General features: G+C 47.7%; 7 protein-coding genes across 7 annotated transcripts; 3 read left to right on the top strand and 4 right to left on the bottom strand.

The window, feature by feature from the left end:
• Positions 1-773: 773 nt before the first annotated feature.
• AO090005000428 (putative translation elongation factor eEF-3) lies at positions 774-4159 on the bottom strand (the record flags this gene model as incomplete). Its single annotated transcript, XM_001817443.3, has 3 exons — positions 774-893; positions 1007-3902; positions 3972-4159. The coding sequence occupies 3 exons, from the start codon at positions 4157-4159 to the stop codon at positions 774-776; spliced, it is 3204 nt and encodes a 1067-aa protein (XP_001817495.1).
• Positions 4160-7654: 3495 nt separating this feature from the next.
• Positions 7655-8547, bottom strand: AO090005000427 (putative glutamine-serine rich protein MS8; the record flags this gene model as incomplete). The annotated part of the gene is made up of 3 exons (XM_001817442.3): positions 7655-7766; positions 7833-8245; positions 8395-8547. 3 exons carry the CDS (start codon positions 8545-8547, stop codon positions 7655-7657), a joined length of 678 nt encoding a protein of 225 aa, XP_001817494.1.
• Positions 8548-9482: 935 nt separating this feature from the next.
• Positions 9483-10262, top strand: AO090005000426 (uncharacterized protein; the record flags this gene model as incomplete). Its single annotated transcript, XM_001817441.3, has 1 exon — positions 9483-10262. The coding sequence occupies one exon, from the start codon at positions 9483-9485 to the stop codon at positions 10260-10262; it is 780 nt and encodes a 259-aa protein (XP_001817493.3).
• Positions 10263-11169: 907 nt separating this feature from the next.
• On the bottom strand, positions 11170-12432 carry AO090005000425 (uncharacterized protein; the record flags this gene model as incomplete). Its single annotated transcript, XM_001817440.3, has 1 exon — positions 11170-12432. One exon carries the CDS (start codon positions 12430-12432, stop codon positions 11170-11172), a length of 1263 nt encoding a protein of 420 aa, XP_001817492.1.
• A 749-nt stretch (positions 12433-13181) lies between these two features.
• On the top strand, positions 13182-16584 carry AO090005000424 (putative APSES transcription factor (MbpA); the record flags this gene model as incomplete). The annotated part of the gene is made up of 4 exons (XM_023234106.1): positions 13182-13307; positions 13393-15088; positions 15148-15819; positions 16343-16584. The coding sequence occupies 4 exons, from the start codon at positions 13182-13184 to the stop codon at positions 16582-16584; spliced, it is 2736 nt and encodes a 911-aa protein (XP_023088956.1).
• A 613-nt stretch (positions 16585-17197) lies between these two features.
• AO090005000423 (uncharacterized protein) lies at positions 17198-17997 on the bottom strand (the record flags this gene model as incomplete). Its single annotated transcript, XM_023234107.1, has 3 exons — positions 17198-17455; positions 17572-17836; positions 17900-17997. The coding sequence occupies 3 exons, from the start codon at positions 17995-17997 to the stop codon at positions 17198-17200; spliced, it is 621 nt and encodes a 206-aa protein (XP_023088955.1).
• A 1728-nt stretch (positions 17998-19725) lies between these two features.
• Positions 19726-21578, top strand: ftmC (cytochrome P450 monooxygenase ftmC; the record flags this gene model as incomplete). Its single annotated transcript, XM_023234108.1, has 6 exons — positions 19726-19751; positions 19917-20640; positions 20692-20813; positions 20869-21167; positions 21230-21331; positions 21385-21578. 6 exons carry the CDS (start codon positions 19726-19728, stop codon positions 21576-21578), a joined length of 1467 nt encoding a protein of 488 aa, XP_023088954.1.
• Positions 21579-21670: the final 92 nt, after the last annotated feature.

Genomic DNA, 21670 nt, shown 5'->3' on the forward strand with positions numbered 1-21670 from the left:
ACAGGAACTCAACTGAGCTTTCATCTTCAGTATAATAAGGAAGGTCATGGAATTGACAGTAGAAAATGGCGAATGCGGAAGTAGACTGGAATATGATACGTGGGATATAATTGTAATGGAGATGGTGTCATAGGTACAGTTTGGTATCGTGGTAAAGAATATTGGCTCAACATACCTACAGTTGGTTTACTAAATTTAGAATGATCGAGTATACGGCTTCACGGAGTCCAAGCAGAAGAGCCTATACAAGATGTCCGCTTTCCGTGATATGAAACCTGGAAAAGAGATGCAATGAATGGTACTTATCTTATTCCTATTGTTACTGGTATTTAGGACTTCAAGTATTCCACGGTGTAAAAAGAGAAGCTATCTAGTAAACGGATAGAGTCTAGCGAGGTTATAGAGAGCATGACAAAGGTGTCTCTTGGAGACCATTGTACATAGTTCAGTTGGGAAGCGATTACACAGTACAACACCCAAGGCTTGTCAATATCAAACGAAAACGGAATACAGAATCCCGGGCGCATTGAATAGTGGCCCTCGCTGTACCTTCAAAGCAGGCACCGCCAGCACCAGGTATTCAAAGCTCACTTACGTTTAGAAAGAACTCTAAAAGCTAGACCAACGGCCAATGCACTATGGAAGAGAAGGGAATTTTGAAGTCCGTTAATGGAAAGTAAATTCATCCGATCATAACTTCTATCGAGGACATTACAATAGCCATGAAAAAATAAAGTTCCTGAGAGCAATTCGCTTTCTTTTCAATTATTCCTTTAGAAATCATCCTCATCAGAGAAGACTTCCTCACCACGCTTCTTCCTAGCCATACGCTCCTTCTTCTTCTTGCGCTGCTCACTTGAAGTAAGCTTCTTTGCCTTCTTAGGGGCTTCAATCTGTAGAGAAGAAGTTAGTATGACATACTCAAGAGCGGAGAGATCGAGGGTTTGTTGGGAATGGGGAAGGGAGGGGCTTATGTGGTGGAGTAGATTTAAGTGTTTCAACGTACCTTGTTGCCCATAGCATCGAAAGTGTCCTCCTCGTTGGTCTTCTCGGTGAGACGAGGACCAGAACCCTGACCCTGGACCCAGTTGTGGCCGGAAGGAGTCATCTTTCCGTCAACAACAGCCCAGACTTCCTCAGTGAGGTTCTCAGTGAACTCACGGGAGTGAGTAATGATGACAACACCACCCTCGAAGGTCTTGATAGCCTTGGAAAGGGCACCCAGGGAGTCACGGTCCAGGTAGTTGGTGGGCTCGTCCAGGACGATGACGTGAGGACGCTGCCAAGAGCAGGCGGCAAGGACAACCTTGACACGCTGACCACCGGAGAGACCGCGCATACGGGAGTGGGAAACAAGCTCAGCATCGAGACCGAACTGGGCGCAGTGCTCTTCGATCTCCTTGCGGACCAGAGGACGGAACTGACCGCTGGCAAGGGCCTCCTTCTGGTCAACCTCGGCAACCATCTTGGCGTGGGACTGGATGATCTCGTTACGGGGAATCCAGGCGTTGTCGCTGGTCATCATGGGAGTCCACTTCTCGCTCTTCATGCCGATGTTGTCACCCAGCAGGAAGGAACACTCGTACTCGTAAGTGTTCTTGAACTTACGACGGGAGTGGATACCAATGACCCTACGGGGGGTACCGTCGATCTTGTAGATCTTGTCCATGGCCTTCTCGTCCTCATCGGTGACAATCTTGTTGGCACGGTCCATGGTTTCACGGTCCTCACCGGTCTGGAAACGCCACTGGATGTACTCGGAGGGAGTGCTGTCGAGGTGGTTATCAATGTGGGCGAAAGCGTGCTGCTTGATGTAGGCGATACGGATGTTCTCGTGCTGGTAGACATCACCGGTGGTAGGGATCAACTCACCGGTCAAAACGTTGACCAGTGTAGACTTACCGGCACCGTTGGGACCGATGACAGCAATACGGGATCCCAAAGACACCTGGAAGGAAATATCGGAAATCTGGGGACGAGGAGTGCCAGGGTACTGGAAGGACATGTTGGAGACACGGATGATAGCCTTGGCCTTGGTCTTGACACCCTCCAGGAAACCGGGCTCGGGGAACTTGAATTCCATGTCGGAAGCACCCAGCTCGTAGTAAGAGCGGGCGGAAGGAACCTTCTTCACGAACTCGCTCAGGGTACCACGGTAACGCTTAAGCTTGAAGTTACGCTCGTAGTGAATGACGTGCTGGATAACGTTGTCCAAGAACTTGCTGTCGTGAGAGACAATGATGGAAGTGCAAGGGGACGTGCAAAGGTAGTTCTCCAACCAGGCAACGTTCTTGACGTCCAAGTGGTTGGTAGGCTCATCCAGGAGAAGGATATCAGGCTTCTCGAAGACAGCACGGGCAAGGGCCAGCTTCATCTTCCAACCACCAGAAAGGGCGGTAATGGGGCCGTTGAGCTGCTCACGGAGGAAACCGAACTCCTCGAGCTTGGCTTCGACCTCCTCCTGCTTGGGGTCCAGGCCAACCTCGCGGAGCTTCTTCATGGTCCAGCCAATGACGGTTTGCTCAGTATCGGCAGAATCCAAGTCGTGCTCAACGTAGACAGTCTTGACCTCATCCTTCTTGGGGAAACCCTCAAGCTGCTCGTTGTTGATAGCACGCATGAGAGTGGTCTTACCAGTACCGTTGGGACCGAGGAGACCGTAACGCTGACCACGCTTCAGGCGGAGATGGGTCTGGTTCAGCAAGATCTTGGCACCATAGGCCAGGGAGAACGTGCAGTTGCACAGATCCTCACCCTCCTCCTCGTCGGAGAGGACTGCATCCTCAGCAGCGGCATCAGGAGAAGCACGCTTGCGGAGGGTCTCAGCAACAGTCTTAGCCTCCTCCTCACCGACAATGGCGGTGATGTAGGGGAGAGCGTTCTGGGTCCAGCTCTCAACCTCGCCAACCTTCTCGTCAACGAGCTGACCAGCAATGGCAGCAACGTAGTTGATGATGGCCTCGGACTTCTTGACCTGTTCGTCGAACTTGGGGGAGAGGATCTCCTTGAGGATACCAGCAACAGTGGAGATGTCACCGGCGGTGGAGATCTCGGGAATCTTGCCATCCTTGACGTCACCAACACGGCTGAGGGTTGCCAAGGCCTGTTCGGTCTTGCCACGAGCCTCAGGGTCGGGCAGGGTGTCAAGGTTGTGGGTAAGACGAGGCATCAACTTGGGCAAGAAGGGAGCGACGATCTGAGGGTCCTCGACAAGCTTACACATGTTGTCGACGATGACAGCAGACTTACGCTTGATGGCAGTCTCACGCTCGACAAGACCACGGTCAAGCAAGGGAACCATGATAGCGAGGGTAGGTCCAGTGACATCGGAAACGAAGGTGGTGGCACCGAGCAAGTGAACGGTCTCGGGGACGTTCTCGGGCTTGGAGATACACTTAATGAGTTCAGGAATGAAACGCTCGATATCCTTGTTAACGATCAGACCGCAGACCTTCTCCATGGTGGAGTAAGCGGCCTTCTTGATCTCGGCCTTAGTATCCCACATAGCCTCGGAGACAGCAGGAATCAGGGCGGGGACACGGTAAGAAACCTGAGCGGGAGCGGTCTCAATGAGAGAGTTGAGGCACTCGAGAGCGCACAGCTTCTCAGTCCACTTCTGGGCGGACTCCAGGGACTCGAGAATAGGAGGAATGACGGCCTTGACGGCATTGCCGTTGATGCCCTTGACAATGGCAATAGCGGCACTCTGAGCGGCGTCCTTGACGTTGGTCATCTTGTCACCAACGGCAGCGAGGACAGGGCGGAGGAGAGTCACGAGGTGAGGCTCAACACCGGGGGCGATGGTGGCGTGGGAAGCAACGGCCCGGATAGCGTCGCAAGCGCGCTGGCGGGCATTGGCATCCTTCTTATTAGAGAGCTGCTTCTTGAGATCTTCGGCGAGCCTATGTTGTGTGTTAGTAAACTGGTCCGAGACGAAAAAATTTTTCTCTCAAGGCGGGGTATCAACATACTTCAGGGGGAGGGCTTGTTCAGGGATAGGACCGCTGAGGAGGTGAGCAATGTTGTCGGTAGCGGCGTTGACCTCATCCTGAGTAGAGGAGATGTTGAGGTTCTTGAGCAAGTCGTCAAGGACAGAGAGAGACTGAGCGGTCTCCTTGCTGGAGACAGCAGGAACCGAGGAGGCAGCAGCAGCAGGCATTTTGGGCGTAAGAAAGTCTGAAATCGTAAATTCGAAAGAGGAAGAATGTAAAGAGAAGAAAAAAAAGCAAGAACGGTCAAAAAGGCGTTCTATTAGGGTATCTCGATAAGAGGTGACGGCCCACGAAAAAACTGTGTCTTGACGAAGCAGACACAGAACACGCTCTAAACGGCCGAAGGGAAATCTAACTTTTTGATTTGTCTAAAAAGACAAAAGAGAAAAAAACAAAAGTTTTCACAAAAGAGAGGACCAGACCTCTTTGAAGGAGATAGGAGGGGATATGGTGAGAGGAGAGGAGGAGGGGGAAAAAGTGGATGGGGATGGATGATATTTATCGGTTTGTGGACTACTTTTTCGCCGCCCAACCCTCCAAGAGAGGCAACCCATTGCAAAAATTTTTTTTCTTTTCTCCCATGTCCCGCGCTAGACCCGGAACTGGGTTAGTGCCGATGACTGTCGAAGCAACCAAGCCGATAGGGCCCGTGGCTGCGTTGGGATCAATCAGTGGCTGATGATTGGTCCGCTGGTGGGATAGCCAAAGCCGCCGTCTTGCCCGACCAGAGAGTTTTCTGGTTTTTTGGTCTCGCCGATTTGGGCGGACAATCCGAGGATGCCACAAAAGAATGAATTAGACTTCGAATGAACCCTCGGGGGTTGCCTAAGGGCAAGGCGATGATAGGCGTAGCGGATTTGATAGATAATTTCCGGCCTGAGGCGACTAAAAATACTACAGATTCTGAGGGAGCCGTCGCTTTTGCCAGTTGGCCCCGTTGCAACAACATTTATTGGGGTAAGGACAAACGGGCAACCGGGCTCGCTTTCTGGAGGGGATACCATCCAGCCTGTCGCCGTAATTCTGTAACCGCCCGTGAATCCAAGTAGATACCGACCAGAAGAAATTTCTTAGAACTCACTACAGAATCCCTTGTCAAGGAGCTGACAGCCTTGCCCTTCAACTAAACCTACAGGCGGGAGGACAACGCGCATCCCTTGATTATCCTTAGCGGGCTAGGCTAATGTATTTCAGTCCCTGACAGGGCATGAATCCGGGGATGCAACGCTGGCTAATTCACGGCGGCTAGTGTCCGTTGACTCCCGTGTGAATGAGTGTGTTGGGCCTGCAGATGCTGGTGCTATTTCTGTCGCCACCCTCAGATCGCTCCCCCAGACTTTAGGTGGCGCAGCCGAGTTTCTAGACATTCGAAGCCTTCTTTGGGTAAAAAAAAAAAGCAAAAAAGAAAAAAGAAAAAGGAGAACTAAATACGAAGAAACACAAGGCGTTTAGAGTTGACCAGAGCCATGGACTATTGAGAGCCTTCGCCGTACTCTTCCGTCATCTCAAACCTGCTGCGGGTTTTGGATGGCTGAGCCGATATTGAACTGTCCCAACTCAGCGTTTGCTACGTTGACATACATACTAGTAGTACATTGCAGCAATTCGTGTTGTCCAGGCCGCCGTAAGCGACTAGATAATGAGGTGAACAACTGTCCAGTTCATGATCCATAAGCACAAGCAGCAATGTCTTCCAGCGGTCTATCAAAAAGAAATTTCTTTGCCGAATTGGGATCTACAAAGGTTGACCAACTGAAAGGGAGGATATCAGGAGTAATTCTGAGATGGATAGTTTGACGACACAGAGCCCTGATGATACTTCTTTGACAAAAAGAGAAACAAAGCATCCAGGGATATATTCGGGGGTCTACAATTCGACTGCTTACTCGTCGCAACCCAAGGGCTGAAACGACGGCTTACAAGTCGCAGCCAAGTAAGACGACGCATCACCGCCAATTTGAATAAGAGTTAAACCACACCGCCGAATGCGTGGTTTCATCCTAACAGGTTATATTCTGCATTAATGCCTGTGATATGTACGCCGGGGAAGAGCGTATGCAAGACTATGCAGCGTTAATGATCTGTCGAACTACAAACGGAGAAATATAAAGTCAAAAAAACCCTTATCGTCGCTATCCCTTATCGACCATCGAATTTTGACTTTTTTTGGCCCATCCTTCACGCTTAAGTTCAAATCTCCGGATTTTCCCACTCCTTATCCTTATCCCCCGCGAAAACCTCGGAGATGAGTGGCAATAAGGGAACAAAAAGGGGAACGTAAAAAAAAGAAAAATAAAATAAAATAGAAAAAAAGAAAATAGAAAGATAAAAAAAAAAATTCATAAGGAAGTAAAATTTTCACGAGCTAATAAAACCACCCAGCGAATCAGTCTTTGACCCATAAATTCATTGTTTAAAATTCTTACATTATTACTACTTTTCTTTTTCTTCTTAGCCAAGGTTTGAACGAATCACCCTTGCTTGTCAGACAACGTAATCAAAAATTTTCCTTGTCACCATCTGTTGCATGGTGGAAGTCCCATCCTCCCATATTCGTTGTAGACAGTTCCTCAGGGAGAATTATTATAATTTTTTTTAGAAAGTTTTTCTAGCCCTTCCATCGAGGCACTCTATTACTCATCTAGTTCTAACCGCCAAATATGAAATGTTTCATGTACACCACTACACAGCAATGATTCAAAGCACAGTCATAGTCGTAGCATTGCCTAAGCCAGGTTGCCACTTAGGACAAACCCACCAATCACGTTTGTGCAAAAGGAATTCTCCCACAGGATAACCAATATTTCAACCAAAGCTCATATATTATCAGTGAAATAATCGTAGTGAATGTCACTTCTTCCCGCCTCGTGTGTGTCAACCTAGTGTGGACCAATATTACCTTTTTAGTAGCTACCGGCAGGCCTACCAAAGTGCCGGTAGGCAGCACATGAATTCGCCACTTCTGTCATCGCAAGCTTAAGTGGTTCAACCTCTTATCTGCTTTTGCCTTATCCGACAGCTTCCTAACTTCTCAAGAGCCTTGTGCTAGCACATTAAAAGTATATGAATGGTTAGGGAGGTTATCGGGTCACACCATTCGGCGGCACGACTCGGTATTTCATCGGCTTGAGTCCGTAAAACCTTAAGAGAAAAACCAACGGCGTCATTTATCCCGTGATTATTTTTCATAGTGTCGGATTTGGTCCGCAGAAATTGAAGCATCCGACGCAGAGCCGACTCGACTTGAATGTGGCGATATGGTACTTCGACGACAAATGGGGTTACTATACCTGATGTCATTGCTCGTGTTTTGTCTTTTCCTCATTCCCTGAGGTTATACTCTGCGTTAAGCTCCTAAACTTGTTCAAGTGGCGGGAATGAGTGTTTTCTACACAGTAGAGTGCGTGTAGGTTGGAGAATGCAAGCACCATGTGGCCATTATGATTGGCAACCAAGGAATACCGCTATGCGTTATTTCAAACTGCGATATTGGTTTAGCTAAGGATAGGGACGTACAGAAGACAGAAAGCTTCGGCAACAAAAAGTCAACATTTACAGCGACGTCTGCTACGGATAAGATCCTGCTCCGGCTCTTGCGGTCATGATAATGCGAAAACAAAGTATCACCAGCGTTACCACATCGTTTGCTTCTTTTAAGCCACCTAATCACTGGAGCTTGAACTCGAGCTCGAGCTCGATGAACTGGAACTGGACTTGCGCTTGTGATGTTTCTTATCCTTCTTGTGCTTTTTCTCTTTCTTGTGCTTCTTGTGGCTGTTTCACAAAGTTAGCATGCGGAATCTAATAGCAGCAGATAACGATCAAGCATGACGGACGTACGCTTTGTTGGCTAGATTTGCGCCTACAGCTCCAACCAATGCACCCCCTGCCGTACCCAGTACCCCGCCCCCAAGTTTATGGCCAACGAAACCACCCCCGGTAGCGCCAAGAATTGTCGAACCAAGCCCTCTCTCACCTTCCTGTCCCGCCAGGCCGGGGGCCTGTCCTGGGTGAGAAGCGTATCCCGACTGCGAGCTAGCGCCGTAATACGAAGCACTCGCACCCTGTTGATATTGCTGCTGGGGGTAGGGAGAGTGGCCACCATCTTGTGGTGGGTTCATGTATGAGCCTTGCCCGTGGCCATAGTCGCCAGGATATCCGCCTTGTTGGGGGCCGGCGCTGTAGGGTGGGGGATAGTTCTGCTGCTGGCCATACGAGGAATGCTGGGTATGAGGTTGCTGATCGTAAGCGGGCTGAGATAAGTTGCAACATTGAAGTGTTAGTAGATAGTTAAAAGCCAAGACATAGTTCCACTCTCATGCAGCGATAGTCGCGGTGGATGCATAGTCCCAAGAAGTACGGAGTATAGAAAAGGGAAAGACAGCACTCAGGCCAGACATACTGTAGATTGATAGTAGCCCTGCTGCGGAGGCTGCCCATATTGGTTTTGTGCAGGATAGTTCCCTGGCTGACCTCCATATCCACCATACTGGTTATTGCCATGTGGCGGTGCCCCATACTGATTGTACTGATGGCCACCGTACTGGTCAGACATGATGAGTAGCTGAGTATGCTTGTAAGGTTACGTGGTGTACAACAATATATGGAGCGAAGCCAAGCATGCAAGCCAATAGATATGAACACAGAAAAGAAGTCGACAGTCTTAAGACTGATATTTATTGAGATTGCTTTTCTACTTGGGGAGAAAGTGAAGGAAGGAACAATGTGGCTTCGCGGGGTAAAGGGGCTGTGCTAATTACAGAAAGACCCATTCATCGCACAGAAACGGGAGTATTTCAGTCGATCGATATCATACTCGAGAGGCTTGTGTGTTTAGTAGATATTGACAAGTTGCGCCATAATGAGCATTGCCAACCGCCTGCAAGGTTGACTATCGATCGTATAATGTCTCTTCCCCTTTGCCACAGAGGCTCTTGTAAGTACTCTGATACTTGCTCCGCTCCGATACCGAGTACTCTCAGCTGATGAACAGCCGGGAACCGCAACCGCGTCTTCCACAAATAAACTCCCCCAGTATCCATATGTGTTATAACAAAGAACTAATAGAGCGAGTCTCACGGCGTTATTGATTGCTAATCGGAGGTAAATAGGCCTATAATGAATGCCAGGATTTCAGAGCTGGTCCGATTTGCATCTAGGCTAAATCCGGAAGCTCCGATTTTCGCTACTTATCAAGTGTACCCAATCAATCAGGAATGTTAACAATGCTACAAGACTACTATATCTATTGTCTAATCCCTATCAGTATATAACAGCAAAAGTTGTATTTACCGCAGGCTCATAGGACTTACAACCAGAATCTGGTCTCGCAAAGAATCAACTCCTGTCTCGACATTGCCAGGTCACCTTTTATCGATCTACATGTTTACCTATACTCAATCGTTGTTTACAAGGAGCGCCTTGCTCTCTGGGAAGTCATCCCTCACACAATTATCGCATCATAGAGCGCTGTCCTTTTCATCAAGAGTCATGTCCAAGAATGACTGGAGCGCCACTCAATATCTGAAGTTCGAAGATGAGCGGACAATGCCGGCTCGCGACCTCCTTGCTCGGGTTCCTCTCCAAGCCCCAAGAAGAGTAGTTGATCTGGGCTGTGGACCGGGAAATTCGACCGCTGTTTTGGCAACTCGTTATCCTGATGCTCATATTGTGGGAATGGATTCATCACCCGACATGATCCAGAAAGCAAAGGCGACTCTCCCAGCCTATGAGTTCAGTGTTGAAGATCTGCGGTCCTATTCTCCACCTCCATCAGTCGATCTTTTCTTTTCCAATGCTGTTTTTCAATGGCTCAAGAAGGAAGAGCGGATCCCAGTAATCAAAGGCCTAATGGAGACTCAACCATCCGGAGGAGTGTTTGCCTTTCAAGTGCCAGACAATCTGATGGAGCCCTCCCATGTCCTGATGAGGGAGGTTGCCAGTAATGGTCCCTGGGCGTCCACTCTCAGCAATGTCGGCAGAGATACCTTTCAGTCACCACAGGAGATATATGATCAACTGAAGGATTTGTCTTCTGAGGTGAACATTTTCAGAACCGCGTACCACCACTCGCTCGAGAATCATAGTGCCATCGTGGAGTGGGTTAAGGGCACCGGGTTGAGACCTTATGTTGACCCGTTGTCGCCGCAAGATAAAGAAGCATTTTTGAGCGAGTATCTGAAGCGATTGGAGAGCGCGTATCCCAAGTTAATCGATGGTCGGGTTCTGCTGCCCTATCCACGCTTGTTTGTCGTGGCGGTCAGGAAATAAGGCAAGTTTTCTCTAATTAATTATAGATCCAGCAATGCTTACTGGGTATGCTCTAGGTTAAAGATGGAAGTATTTTCTAGCAATTTCCATACGCGTATATATGCCTGTGTAGCAATCTGTATGAACATAGGGCATATTCACCAATCCTTAAAGAGGGTATGATATGGCAAACACAATATAACTTTCTAGAGATTAGAGCAGAACTTAGGCCATTGATAATGCAAGCTATGTACAAATATCATTATTCGTGCAGCATACGATTATACTGTCAGAGTTCCTTCCTATTCGGGGAAAGAAGTTTAGAATCACATGTAGTGATAGAGGTTTATAGTCTAAGCATGCGGTGATAACTAGAAGAGACAGATTATGCCACTAATGTATGCACTGATGGCCATAATGTGATCGCAATCGGATCATCGGAGCAGAATTTGGAACTTTATGATGGCTGACTCTCTAGAAGTAGGTGATCTCCTGACACTTTTCTGGTCCTGAACTGGTTGATGTTTGGTCAAGAGAAAGACAGGGCAGGTTTTCTAGATGCAACATTACTGATTTTCTGGTGGGTAAGCATCCTGTACGTTGAGGTATTCATATAAAGCGATGATGAAATGATCATAAAAGAGAAGATTTTGTGATATTTGGTATGGTCCTGACCACCCGAGAAATTATTATATCTGGTAGAAATACACTCAATTCACCATCGCCTAGGTCCCAGTCGTTTTCAGATTGCTCCTTTGACTGTTATCATTTAGGCGATGTGATTCATTCAATTACTCGCTTTCCAGGGTGTTAACTGACCCTGCACATTTTATGTTGCTAAATATTGCATTTACATCAAAAGCGTTGTCATACCTTTATTCGGTAAAGAATCATAGTTTTAAGCATTTAGAAGACGTCAAGTCTAGACCTAGCGGTCACGCTTTCTGGGTGATTTGTCGGACAGCATACGTGAACCTTTTTCGTATGACTTGCTGGATGATCTGTTTGATTTGACGCCAAATAGGGCGAGGTCGTGTGGGCGGTTGCTTCTTTGCTCGTTGAGTTCATGTTTGGGTTCTAATCCCAATTCAAAAGGCGTCTCCCGGTATGGCTTGCGGCCTTTGTCCCGTATTCCACCGGGAAGCAAACCAGTTGGCGTCGTGGTTACCTTCCCCTGTTCATCAACATCCTCAAATATTTCAGGTCCGCCGGGAATACCTAGCCTAAGCGTCGGCTTGGCCGAGTCCCATGTGAAGATGTGCTTTTTAGCAGTCTCATCCCACTCCATGTGCGGGATCAGGCACAGAGTGCGCCTCCAGATTCTCTGCATGAATCGTCGCGTGATGACATGAGGGCGTCCTTTAGTGTACGGCTTGAATGTCGGGCCTTTTACAGGACCATCTTTTAATAGTGTTCTTAAATAACTGCGGGTTAATCGCCTGATCTTCTTTTGTCTTTCGGAAAGGTTCACTGGCGTTCTCCATTCGGGTGGGTTCCATGGCATTTCTCCTGAAACCAATCCTTTTAAGATGCTCAGGTCAGGGTCAGGTAGTGGCGGAAGGAGGTGATCGATCATATCAGTATACCAATCCTTCCGTATGTTTCGCCTTCGTGACTTGGCAATTCCATCTCCCCAGATGGCCTTCTTGGGTATGGGCGGCTCAAGGTGTTTCACTTGGCGAATGTTTAGTTGCGAGAGAATCCCGTTGTTCTGCTGGGACTTCAGGAGCTCCATCACGATTGCTGGAGGTTCCCAGCCATCTTCGTAATTTTCGGGTCGTTGAAGGGCCTCTTCCACAGCTGTATGATTCGCAGGAACATCGGGAGCAATCAAAGCGCTCATTAATTCCTTCCTCCGTCTCCCTTTTCGTCCGTATGCCATTCGGATGACTTTCTCGAGTGGTTTGGAATATCCTGCGTTCGCCCGCTGCAGTAATGACAGGGTATCCTTTACTTCTTTGAAGAGAAAGATCTGCCGCTCGGCATTCCATCTGATCCATGGGCGTCGCTCTTCTATCACGTAACGTCGAAATCTTCGCACAACATGGTCATGTAGATTACATTTCGCAACAGGGTCTGGTAGGTAGGAACATTGGCGAAGTAAGGCACGAAAATAATGACGCCATGAATGCTGTTTCCAGGGATTCTCGAGAGCTAGTTTCGCGGCTTCCACGGCCTCCTTCCTCCCCATGTTGTAGGCCAACGATGTGCATGTGTTCGGAAGAACTTTGACTTGAGGCGAACTTAAAAGGGAAATAGCATGACTTGGACGGTTGTTAACGCGAAAACCGAAGACGCTAAACCCAAAACGCGACTAAGTAGCCACCCCGCGACTTTCTTTTCGTTGTCCGAACTTGCATGATCAGTTCAAGCCGGAACTAAGTGAAGAAGATTGCTCAGATTCTTTTTATACAGTTCTATGACCCTTTTGGTGGGTGATACTGTCTTCTTGAACGGGTGGTCGTATACGTTCGGATCCAGCTGTACAGTACTATCCCTTTCGCGACCGGTGCGCTAAACCACGCGCCTCTTCGTCTCATCGCGCGAATCCGGTCGATCCTTAGGATAGGTGCATTTCCCCACATGCCTCGACTCCCTCGCTCTGCTTTTTTATTTTTATTTATTATTTTTGCCCACCAAATAATTGTTATGCCATTTCATTCGGCGAAGCTGAGACTCTTAGAGATTTAACCATCGTCAGATATATGTGTATGGTGCCTGGGTTGGGGGCCCCAATACCGAAGTTAAACAAATTCAATGGCTTCCAACAATCACCACCCACCGCGACCAAGCCTACCCATGTCATATTCTCAAAGTAGCATTGGGTCTGCCAATGGAATGTCATTTTCGCAGTCGCAACTTGGATCTTTCAATGCTTCCCAGTCCGTGGCAACAACTCCTCGAGGTACACCCCCTCCGAAAGGATCGCAACAGTCGGCAATGTCTTTTACCTATTCGAATGGCCTACCTCATGGTGCGCGAGGTAGTTTCAACGGCTTTGAAGACATGAATGGTTATGGGGCAATGTTGACGTATCAAGAGGAGATCAAACCTCAAATCTACAGAGTATGTCCTATCCTATCTTTATGTGCCCATGCAGTCATTACTTTCCAAGGCCCATGTCATGTTGACGCTTCCTGTTTATGTATAGGCCGTTTATTCCAATGTTGCCGTCTACGAAATGGAAGTGAATGGAGTCGCCGTTATGAAGCGCCGTTCGGACTCTTGGTTAAATGCCACCCAGATCCTCAAAGTCGCCGGCGTTGTCAAGGCGAGAAGGACGAAGACGCTCGAAAAGGAAATAGCGGCTGGTGAACATGAGAAGGTCCAGGGAGGTTATGGTAAATACCAAGGTACATGGGTGAACTATCAGAGGGGCGTGGAGCTTTGTCGCGAATACCACGTCGAGGAAATGCTGAGACCTCTTCTTGAATACGACATGGGTCCAAACGGTACCACTGGTTCGGCACAGGACTCTTTAGATACCCCCACGAAGGAACAGGCGATGGCTGCGCAAAGAAAACGGCTTTACAGCGGCATGGACAATCGTAATATGTCTCAACCACAACAGGGCACTTTCTTTCAAAACATTTCTCGAACTGCCGCTACAGCGGTCAACGCTATGAGTAAAGCTCGCTTTGATTCCCCTGCCGCAAGAGGTATCGATGGCAGGCGATCAAGCGTCATACGCAAACATTCGAATCAAACGGGCAGTCAAGAATCACAGCCTCCTTTCGCCAGTCAACAGAGCATGTACAGCATGGCGTCCGACAATGGATTCGGAAACAACCTCCATCACAATGGCCGACACCCTCATGATACGTCAGCGTTCGATCACGATGACTTTGTTGAACCTCCGCGCAAGCGCGTCCGGTCTTCTTCCAACAATGCACATTCTTTTGGACTCCATTATGAGCCTTCGGCGTTGTCGATGACCGAGGCAACCCCGACGGAACCAAACGATTCCTTTTATCAAGACATGGATATGTCAACTTCTATGGTTGACGGTAACAAGCGCGGCGTTGAACCTCTTCCTCCGGCGACAACTCCCGAAAGATTCCAAAAGATGAAGCTCATTATGACATTGTTCCTCGATAAGCGGACCAAAGATTTTTCTAATCATCCTGCCTTGATGCAGTTAACTGGTTACGACCTGGAGACTCCGCTCGATGAATATCGGAACAACGCTCTACATTGGGCAGCAATGCTTGCTCGTATGCCCCTTGTCCATGCACTTGTCGAGAAAGGCGTTAGTATATTCCGACTTAACGGTGCAGGTGAAACTGCATTGCAGAAATCTGTTGGAACAAGGAACAATTATGACTATAGAAGCTTCCCACGCTTGCTGCAGGTTCTTGCTCCAACGATTGACATGGTTGATTACAGCGGGCGAACGATTCTTCACCATATCGCCGTAATGGCTGCAACAGGCGGCGGCGGCCATGTGTCAGCGAAGCATTATTTAGAGGGCTTGCTGGAATTCATAGTCCGACATGGAGGTAGCGCGCTAAGCCGTCAAACCCCAAATGGGCTCGAAAATGGAGCAAACACTGAACAACCTGGTGAGGTTATAACGCTTGGTCGATTCATCTCAGAAATCGTGAACCTCCGCGATGATCAAGGAGACACGGCACTGAATCTAGCGGGGCGCGCACGCTCTGTGCTTGTACCGCAATTATTGGAAGTGGGTGCAGACCCTCATATACCGAATCATACTGGTCTTCGACCTGCAGACTATGGCGTGGGTGTAGATATGGTTGATGGAAATTCACAATCTCAGCAATCTGGAACCAAGAATGATTCCTTTATGGACCAACTAGCCAAGACTAAGAAGGAAATTCTTGATGGTAAGAAAGCAACTACTTTGATCGTCATAATTATCTCGACCCACTGACATTTTGTGCAGCAACACTAGCCCAGATTAGCACGATAGTGCAAGAAACACTAGGGAGTCTTGACAAAGAACTGGCCACGAATCTCGCTAAAAAGCACGAGAAGTTTGAGCATTGGCATTCAAAAATCCGCGAGTCAGCGAAAGCTCGCCAAATTGAGCAGAAACAACTTGATGAGCTCAGGCGCAAAGCCTCAGATCGTATAGGACTGAGCCGGCGTTTCAAAAACCTTGAGATGTCATCTGAAGATTTGCTTGTCCTTCTAAAGAGCATCCATGGTGATTCATATGATGCATCGAGAATGATGTCAGTCGGTGATGCCGACAAAGACTCTGGAATCGATATCGACAAATTCGAAGTTATCTTCCCGGAAAACTTTGATCCTACCTCGGGGTTTTCCGAACAGCAAACTGCTTTCTTAAACTCGTTACCGTCTGCCGCAGCTCTACAGCAGCGCATACAAGGCTATGAAGGATTTAACGAAGAAATCATGAATGAAATCGACCGTCTTAAATCCAAGAATGTGGTGCTAGGTCAGAGCTATCGGCGAATGGTCATGGCCTGCACTAACTGGACAGCTGAACAAGTTGACGAAGCTGCCGAAGGCTTAACGGAGTGTGTTAAGGAACTAAATGATAACCCAGTTCCCGAAGATGAGGCTATCGAAATCCTTATGAAGGACCGTGGTCAGGATTGGTAACACCATCTACGACATACGAAATTCATACATCACATATGAGCCAGCTTTTCAGAGAATGCTCCCTTCTTTGAAATCGCTGCGAGATAACGAACATTTTCTTTTTCATGGTATCTGATTGTCTTTGGGTTTGGTACAAACGAGCGTTAGTTCAGATGGAGCTTGGTGTTGAGCATCTTGTACGTTTATGCATCAATGTCTGTATTTACAGATACCCTAACAGCACATATAATGGGTTTTGCATGGTGTTATGCTTTTGTTGTATCTATAGATATATGTTTGGTAAGGTTATATTGTCCCCTCGGTTATGGGAGACATATATCTACTAAACTTGGGGCAGCATTATTATTCTGCCTTGTACTTGCTACTGAGCAGGTTGGGTTTGCTTTAATTGGAATAAATGGCTTTATGGAAGTCATTGATTTACTTTTCAATACAATTCAGATTCCAGCTATGAAACTTGATATCATCTGGTATACTCCGTACACTATACGTGGCTCTTGAATCACAAGGTATACCTACTCCCAAACATAGTATCTCAGTTAAGCCTGGCGAGCATGAGCATGTTCTCTCAGGATCTCATTTAGCCCATCCCGCTGCACGCACTCCTCAAAATGGAAGCTCCGCGCTAAAGAATCTAGTTCTGCTTCGTTCATGCCACGGAACAACTCCGCAAACTCATCCGCAAAAGATGCCGCCAAAAACGTCTGGAACACATTCCGTAGTAAATGCCTCTCTGTATTCCACGGCGTAGGATATGTCTCCTTCGCTTGAGGACTGACCTTGTCAATCCATTCAACAAGCGGTTTCAACGCGGCTTCAGGCTCAGCACTAGGCCGTCTTCCCCAACAATCCAGCCAGAAGTGATTCTTCTTCTCTAGGAAAGGTTGAATGGTCTTATTCCATTTGCTATCTGGGCTTGTGTAGATCATGCCTTGGAGCCCAATGTCTTTGTATAGCCAGATGGACCAGTGAATGTTGTATTTATCATAGATGCGGAGCTGCTCGCCGAGGAGATTGTAGCGTTCTTGGTTGATCGTTGAGGCTTCTGCATCGGCGCGAGGGTCCGCATAGACGGGGCCGAATTCGCCGTTCCAGATTGCTGTGCCTTTCTCGTTCAGAGGTTGGACTTTGCGGAGATAAGTGCGTTCTAGATGAGCGTTTTGCTCGGCTGTGCCCTTATAACGTTCGCCTGTTGGAAAGCCCATTGACTTCGTTTCATTGCTAACGTTAGCGTTTGTTCCGGGGTAGAGTGTAAGAAACGGGGAAATGAGAAGGCAAGCATACAGCGTAATCATGGATCGAATAAACACAGTTAGGAAGGACCTTGTCAAAGCCTTTCCACTCCATGGCAAACGTATTGCCATCTAGCCATAGAATATGGTCTGGGTCAACGGCACGGATAGCCTTCTCGACCCTCTCGTAAAATGCAGGGAGTCTAACATGCTCGGGGTCGCACGGTTCGTTAAGAGGATTATACCCGGCGACCCACGGGTTAGACCTGTATCTAGCCGCAATCTGTTCCCATAGCCATACTGTTCTGTCCTGGTGATCCTTGTAGTCCCAGAACGCAGCGTAGCTGGTGAAGTTATCTGAATGCCAGTCACCATTTTGGCCTCCAGGTGCTGTGTGCATGTCCAGTATGGTGTAGATATTCTGCTTTGAGCACTGTTCTCATGATTAAAAGTGAGTGTTGTTCTTTGAACAATGCAAATGATATCGGTCCCACGAGAGAGCCTACCAAGTCTACCACCCGATCCAAATGTTTAAATCCGGACTCCTTAAGCACACGCGGATTCATATCATCTTCTAGATGTCGGTAGTTGAAGGGGATCCGAATACAGTTCAATCCCAGTCCGGCAAAGAACTTGGCATCTGCCTCAGTGAAGAAATATTCCAGCCATCTGTCAAAGAAGAACTCATATTTCTCTGGCCCTAGAACCTTCTTCATTGCAGTACGGTGTTGCGACTCGTGGCCTGGATATCCGGTAATGAAGTTTTCCATACTGGAAAGGCCATGGTATTAGTATAATAAGTTGCGATGCCAGAAGTCACTGGGGCTGACGTACTTCATCCATCCTCCGATGGCTGCACCCCGAAGGAGGACTTCATTGCCGTCGTTATCGACAATTTTGTTGCCTTTAACTTTCAAGATCCCGGAAGACATTATAGAAGTTTTCTCTAACCTGGTCCGATAAGCGATGGGTATGGGTTCTTGGAGACTTGTCGGCCTCCAGCGATTTCTAGTGAGTAGGAGTAAACTTACAGGTTAATTGACATGGTATACAGCAGCCATCTTAATAAACCCCGAGATCTCCTGCCCTAACGGCAAAATACATGCTGGCATGAGCGATTCTTTTGCATCTTGGCTTCAGGTATGCGGGGTAAGTTTCGTGTCAACTTCTCTGACGCGTGACGATCTGAAAGCCATATCGGATAAACGATACATTTAGGCTGAATCACAGGCTATTGGGACCAATATTGCTTGGTAGCCAAGACTCCAAGCAACAAGGTATCTCTAGGCTTCGAAGGTGACGGTCGAGATCTGGTGATTGGTGGAAAATAGCATCGCTCGGGATATGCTCACCGTTCGTACCAAGAAACGTAGTAGTTTCGGAGAATTTGTCACATAACTTCCTATTCTGTTAGTTAAGAATCATGTTGTATCGGGCCACTATGGTGGATAATACCTGTCACAGCGTAGAAATGTAAGTATGACGCTAAATCAACCTGTCTACACTCCAGCTCTATAGGGTACCATGACGGGCTATGTCCACTTGGTAACCTTAGAGGGTGCTTGATTAGATCCCAGCCAAATCAGTAACTGTCGATTATATAGGTCTTTTGAAGTAACATATAAGCGTTGATGATGTTATTTCCGATGAACTGGGGTGGATGGAAGATGGAAGATGATGATGTAGGAAGAAAGATGGATGGATGAAATTGGGAAGAAGAGGATGCGAGTCACGAGGAGTGCCTTTCCCAAATGAGGCAAACCTGGACGCACCTATCATTGAATCATTCCCAGACTTAGCATCAGTGGAGATTGAAAAGAAAAAGATGGTGTCAGTAGTTATAAGGATGTGTTCGTAGTGTAATTCAAAGCGACCCGACTGCAGATACTCACCTCCTTGACTCATTCGACGATACATAGGCATCGTCTGTTTTTAAGTCGAACCTGGGATGATCAGATTTTTATATATACCTGTATCTCGGTACTCATCTCCCGACCTCAGTAAAACGCCCTGGGCAACCTCATGGATATCCCATATTTCACTGCTGCGGGAGAAGCACATTCAAAAGCTCCGACCTCCTCACAGGTCTGTATCTCGTTTGCTCGGCCTCCTGTGTCACCAATGCTAATTAATTTCTCCATGAATAAGGTTATAGTAAGCTAAAGGAAAGAAGCGTCATGCAGCTAAAAGACTAAAAATACTCACATACGCTTTGTGTAGCGCTTGGTGACTTGGTTAAACCCAAGCTGCTCAGGTTGAGCTTTGGGGTTCGGTAACCAAGCTTTGTAAAAGACAGACTCCGCGCGATGCATACACGCTGCGGAATGCACCCCGAGGTACGTCTATTACCGATGATACTGAACTATACATTGATCGCCTTTCCTTTTGCGTGATGCCGAAGATAGGGTTTCCTTTCTACCGGAGCGGCACACAGTATACGGATGTGCCACTACTAGTATATTGCAGCCGAACATATGTTCCACAGAAAGTTGCTCGTAAGACAAGACTATACGACGGTGTCTGACGTAGTTAAGCTTCCGTTTTCAAATTATACGCTCCGAAAGCAAGATTATCAGCTGATTTGGATCATAATTTAGGTATTTGAAAGTGATCTGCCCCTCCAAATGTAGTCACACCACACGCTGCTCCCAAACTACATCATGGATATCAAGGAAAAGCCGACACTGTACGCCTTTGCCCTCGGCATCTTGATCCATATACTTTACTTCCGTATTGGTGAGCACCATCTATATCCAGCTAGGTACATTTATGGCTATTTTGGATCCTTCATTGGCGTCGCAGCCTTTCTCTACCTTGTGGAAGAACTCCCTGTTCATTCGGCGAGTTATAGATCCTTGTACCTAATCTTCACTCATTTACTTGGTCTATACAGCAGCCTTGTGCTGTACCGTCTTTTATATCACCCTCTTCGGCATTTCCCTGGGCCCTTTCTGTCAAGGGTTTCTGTATTCTGGTTATCAGTTCAACTTCGCCACAAGACTCTCTATCGCAAGCTTGCCGACCTGCACAATGAGTACGGTGACTTTGTCCGGGTGGGGCCATCCGATCTCTCAATCATCCATCCTAAAGCCGTTAACACCATCTACGGCTTCAAATCTGCGTGTACCAAGAGTGCGTGGTACGATAGCTCCGCACCCCTGAGATCGCTTCACTCGCACCGTAATAGGGCTGCCCACGACAAACATCGCCGTACCTGGACCCCAGGCTTTACTGACCGTGCCCTACATGGATATGAAAAGCGGATACAGGTGTACAGGCAGAAGCTTATCAACCAGATAAAATCGATGGAAGACAGCAAGCCCCTTAATATTAATACCTTGTTCACCTGGTATGGCTATGATGTAATGGGCGACCTGGCATTCGGCCAAAGTTTCGACATGCTGGTGAAAAGTGAGTCCCATTGGGCCATTTTGATGATACACAGTATGCTTAAGCCTATGGAGTATTTGATGCCAATATGGTTCTTCCGACTACTGTTATCTATTCCAGGCACCACCAAGGCATTCTGGAAGTTCAATGAATACTGGGGTCAACTCTTCAAGATGAGGATGGCGGTAAGATGAAATGACAGTCCGTCCACTGGGCAACCATGTTAATGGGACTAGACGAAGCAGGAAATACCTGATATCAGTGCGTGTCTGCTCGAACCGCTGAAAGGACGGGCACCAACACCTGACGAGTTCAATGTACTGCTCGGAGATGCGTCTCTGATTATCAACGCAGGAGGGTAAGTCGATCTCTAGTACATCTGGCTCTCTGAACAATCTAACCAACACCGATAGGGACACTACGGCAACGACTTTGACCACAATCATATACGAATTGGCCCGTCGTCCAGGGGAGGTTCAGAAACTCCGGACCGAGTTAGTCAGTTGCACTACCGACCCGAACGGAGAATATACCCAGGAGAGCCTCGCAATCCTGAAACATCTAAATGGTGTTATCAACGAGACACTTCGCATACACTCCCCGGTCCCGAGCTACATCCCGCGAAAGACGCCACCAGAAGGGATCAACATCGACGGCACGCATGTGCCAGGGAACATGAATGTATCTTGCCCGCAGTGGGTTATTGGCCGATGTAAGCAACTCTCGTTCAGAGCAGTTCGATGTTATTTTTGGTTGATGAACCTTCTATCCTAGCCGAGAGTGTCTACCAAAACGCCCAAAACTTTATCCCCGAGCGATGGTACTTGTATCCCAAAATGATCAAAGAGAGGTCTGCCTTTGCCCCATTCACAACAGGTACGTAAACTGATGAATTTTACCAATCATAAGAGATCAGCTGATATTGTCAGGGCCTTACACCTGCGTTGGCAAGCCCCTAGCCCTCATGAATATCCGAGCAACCATTGCTCGACTAATAACAACTTTTGATATGGAACTACCACCTGGCGACGATGGACGAGCCCTCGAGAGAAGCATGAGGGAACATTTTTCTATCTACATGGCAAAGGACATCCAAGTACACTTTCAAAAACGTGCTATATAGTTCATTCCGGAACAACGCAGTTTATATTGTGAATTCTTTTATACAATCCAGGCTCGCGCACTCCTTCGCCTGGCGTCACCTGGTATAGCCTG

The sequence above is a fragment of the Aspergillus oryzae genome, chromosome 1, assembly GCF_000184455.2.
Source record: "Aspergillus oryzae RIB40 DNA, chromosome 1".
Lineage (NCBI taxonomy): Eukaryota > Fungi > Ascomycota > Eurotiomycetes > Eurotiales > Aspergillaceae > Aspergillus > Aspergillus oryzae.